We start from the raw sequence: 17,887 nt of genomic DNA, 5'->3' as shown, positions 1-17,887 counted from the left end.
CTGTGATCTATTTCTGTCCATCTCAGTGAGGCAGGATGAAGCACCCCTTCCAGTCGGAGCCCACCAGAGCCTGGCAGTGGTCAGACTGTCCAGAAGGGCAGCAAAGCCTGGAGTGCTGAGGGAGGGAGTAGGGACCTTGTGCCTTGGGGTTCTCTCCCACCTGAGCTTCCCCTGGCCTCGTCTTCCCTAGCCCTGCCCCAACTCCTTGCCAGCTTGTAACTAAGAGAAGCGTCATCTTTTGCCCCATCCCCTTCTCCTCAGCCACAGGTGACAAACTGGTGGTTCAAAACACATTTGGTTTGGCTTGCCATACTTGTTAAAAGTTTGAATTAGTTGCTATCATTTAAAAATTAACCAATTTCACTCAAGAATCCAGAATTCTACTTTCTTTTGAGAAATCAGAAGATCTGGCAACACCAGGCCCACACTCCTTCAGGGTGACAACCAGCTAGAGCTGGTCTCAGCTGCTCCCTTTAAGTGGGGCTTGCACACTGGTCTCTGCAGTTTTAACCCTCCTGATGGCCCTGGCCACCCACATCAGTGGCCTGGCAGTCCAGGAGAAAGAACAAGATCTTGCAGATCTCAGCACACAAAGGAGGGTAGGGTAGGGCAAGCAGGAAGGCAGGGTGGAGAGTCTCAGTTGGAAGCCATGTCCCAGCCTCTCTCCATCACTGTTTATTGCTGGCAGCGTCCCAGGCACCCTGCGTGTGTCCTCTCCTGGCTCAAGCCTGCCTCTGGGGGCCGGGCTGCTGCAAACACGTGGCTTGCTATCCACTGATTCAGGCCACTCCACGTCCTATTGGAGCTGGGCCCAGGGCCTGAGGCTTTGTCCTGGGCTTGAGTAGCAGTATGCCCTGTAGGCACAGGCTTCCTTGCTGTCCAGCCAACTCAGCTGAATGTGCACCAGGGGGTGGCAGCCTTGTCACAGTCCAACATGATGTTAAGAACAGTGCAGGGGGCCCCACCCACAGACAGGGCTGTACGGGAATCCACGCGGTACTTCACGGTGCTCAGGCCTCCCTCCCGGTCCACCCTGAACTGCTCCTGGGAAGGAAAGGGGGAGAGCATGTACTCAGGGGTTTGTGGGTGCCAGCTGTCCACTGATCCCCCACGACCTTGTCATCAGAGGTCCTGTGATCCCCACAGAAGAGAGGGAAAAGGGAAGCTCAGAGATGGGAAGTCTCTCGCCCATGGCTACACATCCTCGTCCGCAGGACAGCAGGGGTTTTCCAGTTGAACTAATCTGGCTCCTAGAGAAGAGGCTATTTGAGGGATGGGGACTCCTGTATCCCAGGTCTGCCTAGGATTCTGGCATCTTCAGCTGAGTCCCATCCCCGCTCCCCACCCCAACACACAGCCCGTGTGGATCCTGAGGTCTCGGCTGACCCACAGAGCCCAGGAGCCATGGCAGCCACCAGAGGAGGGCATGGTGCCCAAGCAGAATGCCAACGACTGACCTGGGCCAAGCAGGGGAGGATGGGACCACTTGGGCTCAAGGAGAACTTGGTGAAATGCTTGGGCCTGCTGGTTCCCCATGTACGACCTATCCATCCCCGATCAAGGGACCAGCCAGTACCTGTTTTTGAGCCGCGATGCGCTTCTGGTCCCTCTTCCTCCAGGCTGGGTCATGCAGGTGGCGAAATGTCTTGTACCCAGTTGTGATTCCCGAGGGGCGGAAAAGCTAAGGAGACCAAAGGAAGTTGGATCAGGCTGCCTCTCCTGGAGCCCTGGCCCTCACCACTAGTCCTCTGGGGTCCCACTGCCTGCCATAGCCCACAGGCAGGGGCCTGCATTCCCATTCTTCAGGAGAGGTGTGCTAGTCGGGGGCAGGGCTGGGATCAGAACCAGGGGTGCCATCTCCCAGCCACAGGAACTTCATCTGAGGGCAGAGAGGAACCTCAAGGCAGCCATGATGGCTGAAGAGGTGGGGCGGCTGGGGAGCATTACCTGGAGCCCGGCTCCTTTGATGCGCCGGTAGAACTCGTCGTCCTCACGGCCCCAGCCCCAGAAGCGGTTGGACATCCCGTTGCACTGACACAAAGACAAGCAATGTCACTTGCCCCATCCTCCCAGGGTGCTCTTTGGTCTCCTACCACTTGGGAGTCCCTAGCCCAAGCTGGGCCAGGCCAGGCCCCCTTTCCTCCTCCTCCCCAGCAGTTCTGAATGTACACTCAGATGCTTTCAGTTCCCACAACCTCTGAGGTACTGGGGGAATAGTCAGCGCATCCCAGTCCCTTTGCCTGTTTTAATGGGGCCTTGGATTTGTGCAAGATGATTAGTTTCTCAAAAATGTCTGACTGGCGGGAGGAGATCTCTGGAGAGCTAATGATGGGAACAAGTGCCAATTGCTGCTCTATTTCTGCCTGGCCCCATACTCCCATTTCTCCTGAGGGGGCTCTGCCCTGCTCTCTTCCTCTGTGCGGGAGAGGGACGGTGGGCTCTATGGCAGACATCAATTTTTGCCATCCAACTTCAGGCTTTATTTACATTAAGCTGGCTTCAGCCACAGCTTGAAGAGAGGAGCAAGAGACGGTGGTCTAAGCCACTCAGTTCTTCCTACCCCGCCACCCACTCCCACCCCCTACCACAGTGACTGATTCAGGGATAGACCTGTGATTCAAGCCAGGCCAATCAAGAACCAGCATGGGGCAGCTGTGGGTCTCCTGTCTGGGCTGTTGGAAATGGGCGGCTCCATTTTCCACTGGACTTGGGCCTAGACGGATGCAGGTTGCAGCTACAACCACCACCTTGCATCCTGAACGTCTGAAAATAAAGCCAGTCTAGAGAAGGCAGAGCTGAGAGATGGAAGGTGAAATGGTGTCCTGATGACATCATCTGAGAGGCTGGGCAAGACAGCCCCACCCAGACTTTTCCATTTTGAGAGGCAACGAACCCCAGGGCTTCTGAAGCCAGCTAGCACAGGGGTTCTGTTACTGTGGCAGAATCCTCCCTAACTGGCTTGCTTGGTCCTGCTCCTCTCTCATGCCTCTGGCTGCTCCTGGGCTCCCCAGGCAGGATCCTCCATCTGCTGGGCCCTAGAAATGCTGCTCCTCTTGCCACTGCCCGCATCCAGGTGGGTGCTCCCTGGCTCTCAGCAGAGCAGGTGCGCCAGGCCTCACCAGCTGGTAGTGCTGCTTGGAAAGCAGCAGGATGCCACCGACGTAGGTCTTGTAGTGGTAGAGCGGGTGGAGCTCCGGGGAGGCCACGTGGAAGGGCCCAGTCTCTGGGAAGCCATAGTCCAGCTCCTCATTGAGAGGGAGCAGGTCCACGTCGTGCATGGCGATGTAGTCTGTGCTGTTGCTGCTCTCCAGAAAGCCCGCATTGATGAGTGCTGCCCGGTTGAACCTGTGCAGGGCACCGAGGCTGGGCCAGGGGCAGTGAGCTTGCTCTCCCCCAATCCCTGCATGAGAGCCCGTCCTCCACAGCACCCACCCCCAGTACCCATGCTGCCCTCCAGCCTGACACCGACTTCATTGTGGGGCTGCCCAGCTGCACATCTGCCCCTCCACTTATCTCACAAATGTTTACTGAGCTCCTATTATGTGCCAGAAACTATTCAGAGCACTGGAGATACAGCAGTGAGAAATCAAAGCCCTCAAGGAGCTGACATTCTAATAAGAAGAGACAAAAATAAACAAATAAGTAAATATGTAACAAGCCAGGGAGTGGTTAAGTGCTGAGAAGAATAGTAAAGCAGGGTGACGAGGATAAAGCATGCTGGGGGGTGGGGGTTGTCCTTTTAGATGAGGTGGTCAGGGAGGGCCGGCGTAACAGGGTGACACGTGAGCAGAACCTGAAGGCCTGAGGGAATGAGCCCTATGGAAATCAGGGGAATAGGGCTCTGAGCAGAGGGAAGAGCAACTCCCAGGGCCCGAGGCAGGAGCAGATAGCAATGTGGTGAAGCAGAGTGAGTGAGAGGTCTCAGGGAATGAGGTCAGAGGGTGACAGGCCCCTGAAGTACTTGCGCTTTGACCCTGGATGAGATGGGGAGCCACTGAAGGGCTTAGAACAGAGGCATCATGTGCTGTGACTCAGCGTTTAACAGGATCACTCTAGTTGGGGTGTTGAGAAGAGACTGGAAGGTGAGGGGTGGAAGCAGGGAGACAGGTTGGGAGGCTGTTACAATAATTTAGGCATGAGATGATGATGCCTTAACTCGGAGGTGGCAGTGGAGATGGTGAGAAGAGGGCAGATTCTAGATGCATTCTGCTGAGTGTTGTGTGAGGGAGCAGGAGTTGAGGATGACCCGAAGGCTTTCTGGCCTGAGCAGCTGGGAGTGTGGAGTTTCCATTTCCTGAAATGAGGAAGGGGGCAGGAGAAGGTCAGGGACAGGTGGGAAATCAGGAATTCAGTTTTAATCATGTTAAGCTTGAGATGCCTCTTGAGACCACCAAACAGAGGGCTGCACAGGCAGCTGGCTGGATATATGGGTCTGGAGTTCAGGAGAGAGGTCTGGGCTGGGAATACAGACTTGGGAGTCATCAGGGTAGAAATGAGATTTGATGTCTTGAGACTAGATGAGATCCCCTGGGGAGCAACTGGAGCCAGAAAAGACGGTGCCCAAGCACTGACCCCCAAGGAACACCAAGGCTGAGAGATCAGGGGGATGAGGCAGAACCAGCAAAGGAGGTGGGGAGAGGTGGCCAGAGAGGAAAGAGAAGCAGAGCACTGTCCCAAAGGTCAAACTGAGGTGTTTTAAGAAGGAAGAAGTGGGCTTCCCTGGTGGCGCAGTGGTTGAGAATCTGCCTGCTAATGCAGGGGACACGGGTTCGAGCCCTGGTCTGGGAAGATCCCACATGCCACGGAGCAACTGGGCCCGTGAGCCACAATTGCTGAGCCTGCGCGTCTGGAGCCTGTGCTCCGCAACAAGAGAGGCCGCGACAGTGAGAGGCCCACGCACCACGATGAAGAGTGGTCCCCACTTGCCGCAACTAGAGAAAGCCCTCGCACAGAAACGAAGACTCAACACAGTCATAAATAAATAAATAAATAAATAAAAGAACGTGAATTTCTTTAAAAAAAAAAAAAGAAGGAAGAAGTAATCCACTTGGCAAATGCTGCCGGGAAGTCGATAGGATGAAGGTTGGGAACTGGGCTTTGGATTATCAAGGTGGGCTCGTTGGTGATGTCAACAAGAGCTGTTTCAATGTCATGATGAGGGTAAATGTCTGAGTGGAATAGGTTCAAGAGAGAGCGACGGGGGAGAAAGGGAAGGCGTTTTGCTAGAAAGGGGAGCAAAGAAAAGAGGCAATAGATGTGGGTGATACGGGATCAAGCGGGGGTCTCTTTTTTCTTTTTAGATGGGGGCTATTTCAGTATGTTTGTTGATCTGAATACTCCAGGAGGGGGGAAAATTGATCATGCAGGTGAAGAGAGAGCCAATGGCTGGAGTGATGTCCTTGAGTAGAAGAGCAGAAAAGGGACCCAGTGCCCAAGTAGGAGAGCTGGCCCTGGAGGGGCATCCTCGGGAAAGGCAGTGGGAAGCTGAGGACACCTGCACAGAAGCTGTAAAAGGAGTCCAGGCGTGGGGACCTGGGTTAGTTCTCTTCCAATTGATTCTGTTTTCTCAAATAGGAAGCAAAGTAATTGGCTGAAGGTGAAGATAGGGAGGAGTGAGGAGAGGAGCGGGTATGCAAGGCTGCCGGGGAGGGGAGAGGCAGCAGACCAGAGGAATGAGAGCCCTCCTGGGCCAGGGCTCATTGTCAGGGAGATGAGCAGTGTCTCCAGCTACATCCAGCTGCCAGGTGCAGGTGTGTAGCAGGCAGAGTCGAGTTTCATCTGGTGGGAGTTGTGCCAGGGAGAAAGTGGAAGGGAGTTGAGGTGCATGTGAGGGAGTGACTTTCACCAAGGACCATGGTATCCAACTTAGGTCAGGAGAAAAGACGGACAAGGAGGATGGAGAGCACTGGGAGGATCGTGGACTAAAGGGCCTGTCAGGGTCCAAGAATTGTTGGGTCCACGTCTCCCAGTGGGAGCGAGTTGGAGGGAAAGGAGGTGGGGGTGGAGTGTGAGATGCTTGGATTGTGATCATGGAGGGGAGCAGTTTTTGGTGAAGGCAAGGATTTTAGGATAATGCCAGACTGTGAACAAGTTAAGCCGTGGCTTTGACCCTCCCTTTCCTTAATCCCCGCAGCCAATCCACCAGCAAGCCCTGTCTGCGCTTCCTCCACATCACTTCTCTCCACCCCTTCTGCCACACTGCCTGAGCCCCCATCAGCTCAGGTGACTGCAATGACTGCCCAACAGGTCTCCCTGCTTCCCCTCTTGTCCTGGTATGGCCCCGACACATACAGCAGCCACAGGGACCTTTGTGAAATGGAAACCAGATCAGGGGCCTCCCCAGCCCCAAACCCTCCCCCCAAATTCCTGTCACACCCAGTGAGAGGGGTCTAGCACCTCCCACCCTCTCACTGCTGCCCTGGGTGGCCTTTCATGGGCCTGGGCCACCTGGTACTGGATTGCTGTCAGGAAAGGGAGTAGGCCCCAAGAGACCAGGGCAGGCCCAGGTGAGCGGGTGCTGGCTCAGGAGGTGGTCCTTACCTGAAATGATCCACCTGGTTGAGCACATAGATGTGGTGCTGGATCTTCTTCCTGCTCAGGAAGCGGTGCATGTGGGGCACAAAGACCAGGAGCTCCTCGAAGCGTTCTCGAAAGGGCACCAGCACTGCCAGGCGGTGGGGGCCCCATGATTCATCTTCTTCCCAGTGCTCAGGGGGTGGTTCTGGTGGGCAGGCCCGGGATGGGCCCGGGGTCTCCTGTCCTTGTCCCCTGGCTGCCCGGGCCATGTCCCCAGAGCAGCTGAGCTGCAGCCAGAGCAGGGAGAGGAAGCCCAGTAAGAGACAGGCAACAAAGAGGTGGAAGACGGAGCATTTCCGGGGGAGGCCGCTGGGGATCAACCTGGACCTGGGACAAGAACAGGGAGCAGGTCAGAAGGGCAAGGCTGAGCCGAGGTCCTGCGACAGACCCCTTCTCTGGCTTCCCACAAGTAAGGTGCACGTGGCTGGTCTGCCCCAAGCGCCCGGGAATTAGTGCAGAAGCAACTTTAGTGCTTTTGTTCGTGCTGCCACCATGCATCAGAATCCTGCTTAGAGCTCTAGGCTCAGCCTGAGCCCCCCGACCTCCAGGAGGCCCTCCAAACACTCCCAGGTCTCGGAGCTGCCCTACTTCCTCGATGCTGTCTTACCTTCTGTGCCTGAGTCCCAGCCAGACCAAGAGCTGCTGGAGGGCAGAGACAAGACTCCTTGTCTTTTGCACTTGCCCCTCCTCAAGACAATGGCTCATGTCCAGAGCTGATGGCAGAAGCCCGCCTTAGAGACCCCACCCACTGCCTTCCACCTGCTCCCCTGCAGGTTCACTCTCATCAGAAAGCTTGGCTTCATCCTGTTTCTCAGACCAGAAAGCTCCCCAAACAGGGGCATGTGCCTGTTTCAGCCCCAGTGAAAAGACCACTCTTTACTCTGAGAAGATCAGGTCTGCCCCCAAACCAATGTGAGGCCCAAACCAACAAAGGCAGTTCACTGAATGCATGTCAAAGCTTCAGTCCAGGGCAGCCCATGTGACAAGGGATGAGAGACAGAGAGGGAAGGAAAGATGAGGGCTGGGAACAGCACCCAGGCTTATTTCAGAAGCTGGAAAAACAGCGGAATATCTTAGACTTTGGGGTAGTGCTGGGAGAGACTGCCTTTCAGGTTATGAAATACAAAGAAATGGGTGGAATTCACCTGGTTTCTTTGCCCGTCTCTCTGGAAGTTCCTGAGGGCAGTGAAGGAGGAACTAAGGAATCCAAGAAAAGGGAAGCTTCCTCTATTCTAGAATAATCAGCAAAGCAATCTACTTTATAACCTCTGAGAGTCACTAATTAGCTACCAGGTCATATAGATTCTACCTCCTAAGTGCCCTTTGATCATTCCTTACCCACTGCCTGTCTTTTAGCCCAAGTCTCATCTGGTCCTTGCCCTGCTCAGACCCCTTCAATCTCATGGATGATCCTCCTGTTTATAAGATAATGGCCAAATATCTTGGCCTGACAGTCAAACCCCTCTGTGACCTGGTCCCATCTCCAGTTGCTCCCTGCTACTCACCCAGTGCTACACGTTGGGCAACTCAAGAGTTTCTCCACTCACCATATTCCTTCCTGCTCTAGCCCTCACACAGTCCACTGCTTCTGCCTAAAATGCCTTTCCTTATTTTATCTGCCTGGAAGCACCCCACTGATCCTTCAAGGCCAAACGCCAATGTCATGGCTAGCACTGCCACCCCCCACGCCCACGTGCACACAAACGGAGATACATACTCCCTCCCTCCTTTGTGTTCCTATGGTATCTGGTACTGCCCTTTTTGAAGCACTTAAGAGTTTTGTAATCACCTGTGTCCATGCTTGTCTTCTTCACAGGTAATCAGACTCACAGCTGTGGATCTAGCACAAGTCATACAGCAGAGGGCTTGCTAAGTGAGTTAAAGGAAGGGTTCAAGCATTCAGGGCATGCTTGTCACACACTAAAGCCAGACCAACTCCTGCCTCTCTCTAGAGGCACAACTGCCAATCTGGTAACCAGCAGCCCTGAAGCCAGGCTCAGGCCCCACACACAGCAGAGAGGGAGACTGATAGGACACCCTTGCAGGGCTTCTGACTTACCCCCCATTGTCCTGTGGTGGGGGTTTCCGCAGGGGAGGAGCAGAGGCCAATCCTCCTAGTGGCCTGGGAAGGCTGGAACCTCTACAGATTCTCCCTCTGGGCTCTTTCTTGGGGTAGGGTAGAGACCGGGGAGATGGACATGGGGAAACATCCCACCTTCAGGGGAAGAAGCAGTGACCATTATCCAGGGGTATGGCATGGATTGGGCACTCCATGCACTTTCAAGTGCTGTTCCCTCGGTCCAGCTTTCCCTTCCTACCAGGATCACGTCCCCATGGGCACTCTCTTCCCGTGCTGCAAGGGCCCAAATCACTGAACAACTGAATTCAGAGCTGAAATCCCAATTCCTCAGGACAGTGGACACTGAGAACTGTTGCTTCTGGTGCCACCTGCTGGCAAACTCCAGATCTGCAGTCTCAGCTGCTACCAGGCCCAGGCCATCGTTGTTTCTGGGGTGGGGAGGCAGACCAGATGAGGTTTTCTCTCATTCATCAATCTGTGTCCAAGGCTAGTAAGATTCAAACCCAGACAGGCTGTTTCCAGAGCCAGCACTCTTTAATTGTTACATTATCTGCATCTGTTGCATGGATCTTTGTATCCCTGTGTCAAAAGCATGAAATGATACAAGTTTTGTGGGATCATGGTTGTGTTCCAGAAGTTTATGGAAAGGAATTAGGAAATGGAAATTCTCCTCCATAACCTTCCCTTTCTTCCCTCACACAAACCTTAGTGATACAGGTTTGAATACTCAGCTGCGCTGGTTACAGCACCTCCAAACTGCAAAAGTAATTGGAAGAAAACTGGCACCTTCTCTGTGCCAAGCACAGTGGCAACAGTTTTATATATGTGATCTCCTTTAATCCTCATATAGACCTGCAGAGTAGATATTATGATCCCTGTTTCAGAGATGGAAAAGCTGAGGAGAAAGATTAAGTATGCTTCTGGTCACATGGCTATTAAAGAGGATTTCTGTCCAGGCCTAAATCCACAGTCCAGGCTTTCTACTATATTCCTGTCTTCTTACTTCAGCACCAAGTCTGAAAAATTCCCAACGATAAAGAGTTGTGCTCACTATATTCCAAAGTCTTTTGGCACCTGGCAAGCTTAACAGAGGAAAGGGAAAGAGGTGTCATTCACTAGGTGTAGACCCACTATCATGTGTTCTGGGTGAGAAGAGTTTTGGGGGTACATCTCAAGACTGAAGTGTGGGAGTCCTTCCCAATCTAAACGGCCAAATAGCTCTCCCCCACCCCCCACCTCCATTCTGCTCTAGTGGTAATCACTAGCTAAGGTCTGGGTCAACCTCACACCTAACACATGGGGCAGGCCGCATTCAAGTACAGCTGCACCGGAAATGAACTAACGTTACGCCGGGAGTACTTAGTCCCGGCGAGGCAGTAGCCAGCCAGGCAGAGCATAGAGCTTCTGTCTGGTGTATTCTTCTAGGCGATCAGCAGAGAAGGGGGAAGCACGAGGGAGGGAGGAGGGTAGCGTCTGAGGCTACAGGGATGTGATGGGGGAGGCAGAGATCAGAGAGACGGAATACAGACCCTCTGAAACCAGGGACAGACAGAAAGACAGAGATCCACTGAGAGAGGTCAACGGAGTCAGAGACCCGCATGAAAATAGAGGCCAGTGGAAAAACAGAGACCCATAATGAGACAGACTCGCATAGAGGGACAGAAACTCACAAAGGGAAGTCAACGGAGAAATACAGACCTGCTGAGTGACGGAGACTGGTAGACACGGAGACCCACATAGAGAGAAACAGAGACCCAAATACAGAGAGAGACCCACAAGGAGAAGCACAGACCCTCAGAGAACCCCGCAGAGACGGAGACGCGACGGCCTCGGGCTCCTAGATTCCGCGGGGCGGCCCGGAAAGGATCGGCACCCGGGAGGACGGGGCCCGGGCCGGCCGCCGCCGCTCACCTGCCGTCCTCCCAGGGCAGCTGTGCCGTTTTCCTCCGGGAGGGGAACATCGTTGGGGGAGGCGGCGGCTCATGGGGCTCGAGTTCCCAGCCGGGCCGGCCCGGCCTCCCCGGCCTACGCGGCGCCTCCGCCTCCCGCCCCGCCCAAGCCCGTCCGCCCCGCCCCTCGGTCCACAGGGTCCGCCGCTCCGGCCGCGCCGTCTGCTCCCCGGAGCTGCGGCGTCAAAGGTTCCGCATCCAGAGGAACACGTGAACGCTCCAACCGCCTGAACTGCTAACTGCTTTCCGGGGGCCGCTGGACATCCCGAGAAATTGAGGCCCCGGAGAGGGCTCAAGTCAATGGGCTTGGACTGGACTTAGACTCCAGACTTCCAAACCAGCGCTCTGGGATAATCTGCATCTTCCTCCTCTTCCCAAGGGAAGGCGTCCAAGTAGTCCTGCCGTCAACCCAAGTGCATTCTTTCTCCGCAGCAAGCTTGGAGGGGGGGGCAGAGCCAAGCTCAGGGCTCAGTCTTGCGTTCAGCCTGATACCTCAAGTGACACCCCAAGTAGTAGTTAGGAGACAGGCACTAAAGGCAAACTGGCTGGATTTGAAACCTGACTCTGCCAGTTCGGCTGTGTTTTGGGGCACAGCCTGCTTCTGTTTCCTCATCTGAGTATATAAATGGTTCCTGATTTATATGGTTGCTGTGAGGATTAAAGGAGAAAATGCAAAAACTTGGTACAGTGAAGGACACAATAGTCAACGCTATATAAATGGCAGCTATCAGCCAGGAGAGGAGTACTTTGGTGGAGCTGAGAACTGAAGAAGGGAATAAGATTGATTTCCCATATCTGCCCTGTCACCCTGAGAACTTAGGCCCCAGCTGGGCCAGCTTCCCACCTGGGAAAAGAAAGTGGCAAAGTTATTAGACTTGATCTCCTCTGTTCTTCCAGGCAAATTTTAAGTTTCCTAATAAATATTAATAGCTAACATCCATTGAGTTCTTACTATGTGCCAGTCATTTTTCTAAATTCTTTACTACTGTTATCTCAATCTGTCCTTATGAGTATTGTACTTATTATGCCCACTTTAAAGATGAGGGAACTGAAGCACAGAGAGGTAATTCAGAATGTAAGCCCAGGTAGTTTGGTTGCACAATCTATGGTCTCAACCACTCTGCTTCTGAGGGGACTTCACTATAGTAGGTAGGAAATTAATCATTCCCAGGAGCCCCCTTTCACCCAGCATACAACCCACCAGTCCCCTTCCTGCTGAGCTCTCCCAGGGCAGCGTACCTTATACCAGAACCTCGACAAATCCAGCCTAGATTTGGCTGATGACAAAGGCAAGGCTGACCCCTGCAGAGACAGTCAGGTAAGGCCGAAGATGGAAACTGGGAGAAGGGCCTGACCTGGAAAGCACAAGCCCATCTTAGGGAGATAGCTACCATTCACTCCAGCTGATTGTTGTCGCATCAGGATGAAGCCCCCCCTAGTATCAGATCTAAGTCAGGTTTCATGTAAAAACCCAAATTAACTTATTTTAAACTGTGACATCCACAATCATGTTGATAATTAGTACCCTTAATATGACAGGATGAGAATGGCACTTTCCTTTTGTGGTCTTTCAAAAACCCAGGACCCCAGTCTAATCATGAGGAAAAACATCAGACCAATTGCAATTGAGGGAAATCTACAAAATGCCTGACCAGTATCCCTGAAAACTGTCAAGGTAATAAAGAAGTCTGAGAAACTGTCACAGCCAAGAGGAGCCCAAGGAGACAACTAAATGTAACAATAGTTATCTCCTAGATGGGTTCCTGGAAGAAAAAAGACACTATGTAACAACTAAGGAAATCTGCATAAAGCATAGACTATCACTATTGGTTCATTCATTTTAACATTAACAAATGTACCATACTACTGCATGATGTAAACTATCTTCACAATTTTTCTGCAATTCTAAAGCTGTTCTTAAAAAAGTTTTTTTTTCCCTAAATGTGGAGGCCTAAGTGGCAATATGAGCTCAGACTACATTCTCCTGACAGTTCAAGTAGTCCCCAAACTTGCCTCCCCACCCCCAGTCTCCTTCTCACACACTGTTGGATTACCCTTCCTCAAGTTTTATTCAGGGTGTTCTAATACTCAAAACTTTGTTGAACACTGGGTAATATCCAAATTTCTTACCTGGCGTTCAAGGCTCTTCTAACTCTAACCAACTTTTCTTTCCAGCTTTCTCACAACCCCGCCCCCTCAACTTCAGCTGAAACAATGCCCATCTATCTGCATACCAGCTGTTTGCCTGTTTTCCTCAACCACCCCTGTCCTGCCTTCTTTCATCAGAATCCTTCCTCTCCTTCAAGGTCACTGCTGAGATCCCATGCTATTGGTTAAGTCCATCAGTATCCCCCTCCTGCCCCCAACTCAGGGATTCCTGTCCTTTCCACACCTGCAGCATTCCTCTGTTCAATGTACAGTACCTTCACTAACTAGGCACTTCCTTGAAGCACCACAACAATCCTGTCCACCTACGTTTCACTCGTTGAATGGTCTTGGGCAAAACCACTACCCACTGTCACTGGAGGGTATGGAGAGGATGAAAAGTATGAAGTTCACAGGTGGGTACTCATCTTAGAATGTGAAGTGCTTTGCCCATTGGAAAAACTGCCACTCCCTCAAGCACCTTGCAGTGCTATGCCCACTGACAGTAGAGTAACTTTACACTGGACAAGAAGTTAATTTTTTTTTTAATTGGGAAACCAATGTAACAAACCTAAACTTATTGAAAATGAAATCAGTAACTAAGACTCTGCAGGCCCCATCCCCAACCAGCACCAAGGCCTCTATTTGGCCTAACCCCAGTTTCTCTAGTCCCCAAAAGAACAACCATGTGAAGAACCCGGGGTCCACCTCAGGGCTACCTTCCCACACTGCAACTCCCTCTACCCCACCCTCAATTGACACACACACCCCGGATCAGCAGGCTGGGTCTAGGCCCAAGGAGGGAATAGTGAGGTTTCCTGGGTGGCAGGGAATCATGCCCCAACCTGGTCAAAATTCCAAGTTAGGAAAGGAAGACAGAAGGAAGACTTGGCTTGCCCACCCACTCCCCTCCCCCCAGTCATCCCAGACAATAGGCTCACATCCCTGATCAGTAACACTGTGATTCTGAGGTGTCAGTAGGGCTCCCAGTGGCTTCAGATTACTGCAAAGGGCCCAGGGGAGGGGGCAGGCATTTACGCTACCACCTGCTCAGTATTAGCCAGCCAAGCTGCTACCCTCAGCTTGTGCTGTGGCCCCTCTCCCCTGCAGACACCCATGGCTGGGGACCAGGCCTCCTGCCAGAGAGAAGTCAGTCCAGGAGGCCCTTGCTTCCCCAGCCAGGGAGACAGGATGGCTTGGGAAGCCTGGGACGGCTACACCAGCTTCTTGGCTTCAAAGAAGCTCTTGAGGTGTCGCATCTGCCAGACGCCGATGGCTACGAGAATGAGGGTCTGCAGGATAGACCACCACAGCACCCTCTGGTTGGTGCTCTCGCTGGTCTGCCGGAAGCGCTCCTCTCGCCACTGTGGGAGGGGAGAAAGGAAGACGAGCCTGAGTTGGCTGGGCCCCACCTGGGGCCACTAGGACTGCTGGGTTCCCTCCCCGGAGGATGTCCCAGGGCCAACTAACTTTGCCCAGGTTCCAGTCAAGTGCCCGAAAAAAGCCACCCCACCTGGGAACTGTCTTCACCCTCACCAGCCAGATGACCTGAGGCAACCCACTCATTTCTCCTAGGTCTATTTGCTCATCTGTAAGGTACAGCCCTTACCTGGTCCTACCCTGATGCCTGTGGGAGTGGTAAAGTGGCTGTGGTATCACCCTATCAGACAGAGCTGTCCTGGAACGCTCAGAAGTGGACTTGCTCTGAACCCTCTGCCTGGGTCTACCAAACTGCTCCTTGAATATTGTGTGCACAGGTTGCAAATTGGTGGTCCAGGGGCTGGATCGAGCCCATACGTGTTCTTGTTGGCTCACACAGTGTTTTGACAACATTTAAAACCCAGATTTTTTTACATAAAAAACCGGGACCTCTAAATGCCTCTTAAAACCCTGGGATAGCAATTCTGCAATGCTGCCCTCAGCTGACCACAGTAGTTGTTTCCATTTAGATAGGTCACTATTCTACCCGTCATTATGGTCACAGATCCATTCATGATACCTGCCTGCCTCCTGGACACAGGTGAGATTGAAACCCCTGATCCTGGGAGCACTGAGAACCATGGAAATAACACCCAAGGTGTTGGTATCAATTCCTGCTCTGTCATTTTGTGTGTCTCCTAATAAGACAATGACAGCCCCTTAAGAGACTGCCTCCTCAATTACAAAGTAGTTAGTAATACCCAACCCACCTTTTAGACTTGCAATGCAGCACAGACATGTAAATCCCTTGGGTTCATAATAAATCTGACATGTGACTCCTGGCTAAGTCAGTGTGCAGCTTCTGGGAAGAAGCCCACTGCTCCTGGCTCAGCCACTTACCCGCTGGTAGTTCTGCTCTTTCTGGATCTGCTCTACTTGCTCCACTAGCTGTCGCACTCGTAGCTGCAACTCACTCAACTTGTCTTTGGCAGCAATTTCTGCATAGTCGTTGGCATGTTCACCTACCTGGATGTCCAGATGAACTCTCTGGAGACAGACAGACAAGGAAGATAGGAGAATCAGGTAGTCCTGCTCTGTCTTCCTGCCAGGGCCTAACAGCTGGTCCTCCCACCTGTCTTTATTTGTTCATTTAGGCAACACTGACTGAGGCCTCGTCAGTGTCTGGCCCTATGGGGCTCTAGGCCCAAGGGCAAGAATAAGCCTTGGCTGATACTCTGACCAAAGCATATACAAAGAGCTCCGCAACCACACCCTGAATGTTCACTGGAAACCCAGCTGTATTAAGAGACACAAAATCTGACATAGTCATCTCACACCTACAGTAGCACCAGTCCCCAGTCTTGACCAGGGGCTAGAGGCTGAAAGAGTCCAACATGGGTCCACTTACCAGCATGCCTCCAGCAAAAAGGGAGAACTTGGTGGAATTGGAGTGAAGACAGATCTGGTGCTCACCAGGGGTATGGGAGGTAAAGGTGAACCTGCCTTCAGAGCCATACTGCCGGGCCAGGATGACCTGGAGAGAAGGGACTTCAGTGAGTATTATGGTAGGAATAGGACTGAATGGTGCGTAAGGCTCTAAGTGCCTCAAAAGTTGACAAGCAGAGCCCTAGGCATCCTACAAAACTAAAAGCTCCAATGCTGCTTAGCAGCAGTTGCCAAAAACTTGCCTTCGAACTATCTGGAGAAGGGGCGAAGAGTCTGACATTAGGTTGGCATGTGACCACTCTTGGAAAGGGCTTTACTTTATTCATAGCTCATGCCCTTTCAACTCTTTTGCTGTCATTCTTTCAAATGAAAGGTGACAGTTGAACGGTTTTGAAGTTTTGTTTTTTGGTTTGTTTAATATCCGTATTTGTTAAATTAAAAGCTGCTCATTCTTTTTGGAAAGTACCCTGTTCCGTGAAATCCTAAAGTCTTATGTTATAGCTTTAGAGTCGACAAAACTCTTTGGTTTCTAGCACCACAATTAATCCACTCATCACATCTATAAGACAGATGAATTTCTATTTCACAGACCAAGGAAATGGCTCAGAGAAGGCAACTGACTTGGCGGGTTCATGCAGCGGTCAGTAACAAGTTGAGAGAAGCAGCCAGCACTGAAAAAGCCCAAGGTTAGCCCGGAGTGAAAACCCAGGATCTTCCCACAACACCAACTGTTTAGCAGATGCGGAAACTAGGAGGGGAAGAAGTACCGGCGACTGCTTGGTCTGGCGCTCAAGTTCAGAGCGGAGGGCTCAGCGGGGCTAAGGAGCCGACTCACCTTGTCCTCTGGGTCCTTAACCTCCACGAACATGCCAAGCCCGGGGGTGGCCGGTTGGTACTCCTCTCGCTGCTTGTCATACAACTGCGTCCGGTAGTTTCCTGGAAGCAAGCAGGGCGAGCCCAGTCAGAGGAACGCGAGGTGGCGCTGAGTCCGCGGTCGGCAGGGCACGCCGAGCACGCCTGCTCCCAGCTCTGAGGAGATGACCCTCCCGCACCCCCCCGCCCCAAGACCGCGGTCTTGTTGAAAACTCTCTCCCTTCCCTCGTACCTATAACCATGGTCTCGTCCGGAATCTCCTCAATAAAGCACTTCTTTTCCGTCTCCCCGATGTGGAAGTAAAGCGCGCCTCCGCGGGCCGCAAACCACAGCAGTAGCAGGAGGGCCCGAACGACCCTACCCAACCGGGCTCCGGGGCAGAGCCCAACAACCCGCACGCCCCGCTGCGCAGCCATCTTACCCCACTTGCCCGCGCAGCAGCAGCCGGCCCCGCCACGTAGCCCTGCCGCCGCCGCGCAGCCTGCCGGGACAGCGAGTTCCGCCGGGCGGACTACAAATCCCAGATGCCCCGAGACCGCGGCGCGGCGGTACCTGATTGGGGCGCCGCTTCTACCTAGGAGCGAATTGGGGCCGCAGAATTGAGAAATTCTTTCCGTTGACCCTCGTCGCGGCCCAGTGACTGGTGTTGATTACCAGTTTTTTACAGATTATGAAGCTAACGCAGTTTGCGTCGCGAAGCGAATTATGATCAGGGACAGGATTCGAACCTAGGAACCTTGATTTCCCTCGGCATAGCATCTGCCACTCGGTTTGCTTCTGTTTTTAAAAATAGAATTTTGAAAAAAATGGCACAAACAATCCATGAATTTATCTTCGAAAATGTTTCAAATAGTGAAGAAGAAGAAAAAACAAGAAACAGCAGCGGTAGCAGCCGCAGCCGCCGCCACGGTACCCCTTTGCCATGTCTTTGTCCCCCAAACGCCGTCCACTAGTCTGTGTGCTTCCAGGCATCCTACCACACCCCCCCCGCCCCACCCCGCCCCACCCCCACTCCCCCCCGCTACTCATCCACGCCGGCTTTGCTGCCAGATACCAGCCTTGATGACTCGTCTCTGAACCGGGGTTCAGTGCCCCAGTGGCAGGCTGGTAAAGGAGTATTGGTGGGGGTCTTGGGGCGGAACTGCGCGTTTTGGAGAGCTCAGGGTCAGATCAGCAGAGATCTGCCTTTCGTGAATTGTATCCGAATTTCAGTGTATTTTGGCAGCTCTTCTAAGGAGTTGCAGTTTATGATTGTGCTACCTCAAGACTTCATAGAAGCTTCAGTTTTCTCTTTATTTTGAGTTCTCTTTGTTGTTTCATTTGTCCCTAGGGAGGGGGGTTTAGTGGGAATGCGTTTAGCTTTCTCCCTCATTGGAAAGTCTTTACCTTATTTTTCTTA

The 17,887-nt window shown here is 52.7% G+C and overlaps 2 protein-coding genes across 4 annotated transcripts; both read right to left on the bottom strand.

Annotated features, from left to right (window-relative positions):
• Positions 1 to 293: 293 nt before the first annotated feature.
• B4GALT7 (beta-1,4-galactosyltransferase 7) lies at positions 294 to 10,712 on the bottom strand. 3 transcript variants are annotated; one of them, XM_068536468.1, is made up of 7 exons: positions 10,568 to 10,712; positions 8,636 to 8,791; positions 6,541 to 6,903; positions 3,120 to 3,345; positions 1,948 to 2,031; positions 1,577 to 1,681; positions 294 to 1,044 (listed from the first exon to the last, which is right to left on the bottom strand). In XM_068536468.1, exons 1-7 carry the CDS (start codon positions 10,615 to 10,617, stop codon positions 889 to 891), a joined length of 1,140 nt encoding a protein of 379 aa, XP_068392569.1. In that variant the 5' UTR covers positions 10,618 to 10,712; the 3' UTR covers positions 294 to 888. The 3 variants fall into 3 exon arrangements, with proteins under 3 accessions (XP_068392569.1, XP_068392570.1, XP_068392571.1); XM_068536469.1 differs by lacking the exon at positions 8,636 to 8,791; XM_068536470.1 differs by lacking the exons at positions 8,636 to 8,791; positions 10,568 to 10,712 and adding an exon at positions 10,449 to 10,546.
• A 2,566-nt stretch (positions 10,713 to 13,278) lies between these two features.
• Positions 13,279 to 16,946, bottom strand: TMED9 (transmembrane p24 trafficking protein 9). The gene is made up of 5 exons (XM_068536467.1): positions 16,721 to 16,946; positions 16,451 to 16,551; positions 15,578 to 15,703; positions 15,070 to 15,216; positions 13,279 to 14,114 (listed from the first exon to the last, which is right to left on the bottom strand). Exons 1-5 carry the CDS (start codon positions 16,902 to 16,904, stop codon positions 13,965 to 13,967), a joined length of 708 nt encoding a protein of 235 aa, XP_068392568.1. The 5' UTR covers positions 16,905 to 16,946; the 3' UTR covers positions 13,279 to 13,964.
• Positions 16,947 to 17,887: the final 941 nt, after the last annotated feature.

This window comes from Eschrichtius robustus, chromosome 2 (assembly GCF_028021215.1).
Source record: "Eschrichtius robustus isolate mEscRob2 chromosome 2, mEscRob2.pri, whole genome shotgun sequence".
Taxonomy (NCBI): domain Eukaryota; kingdom Metazoa; phylum Chordata; class Mammalia; order Artiodactyla; family Eschrichtiidae; genus Eschrichtius; species Eschrichtius robustus.
This window is presented reverse-complemented; position numbering and strand designations above follow the sequence as displayed.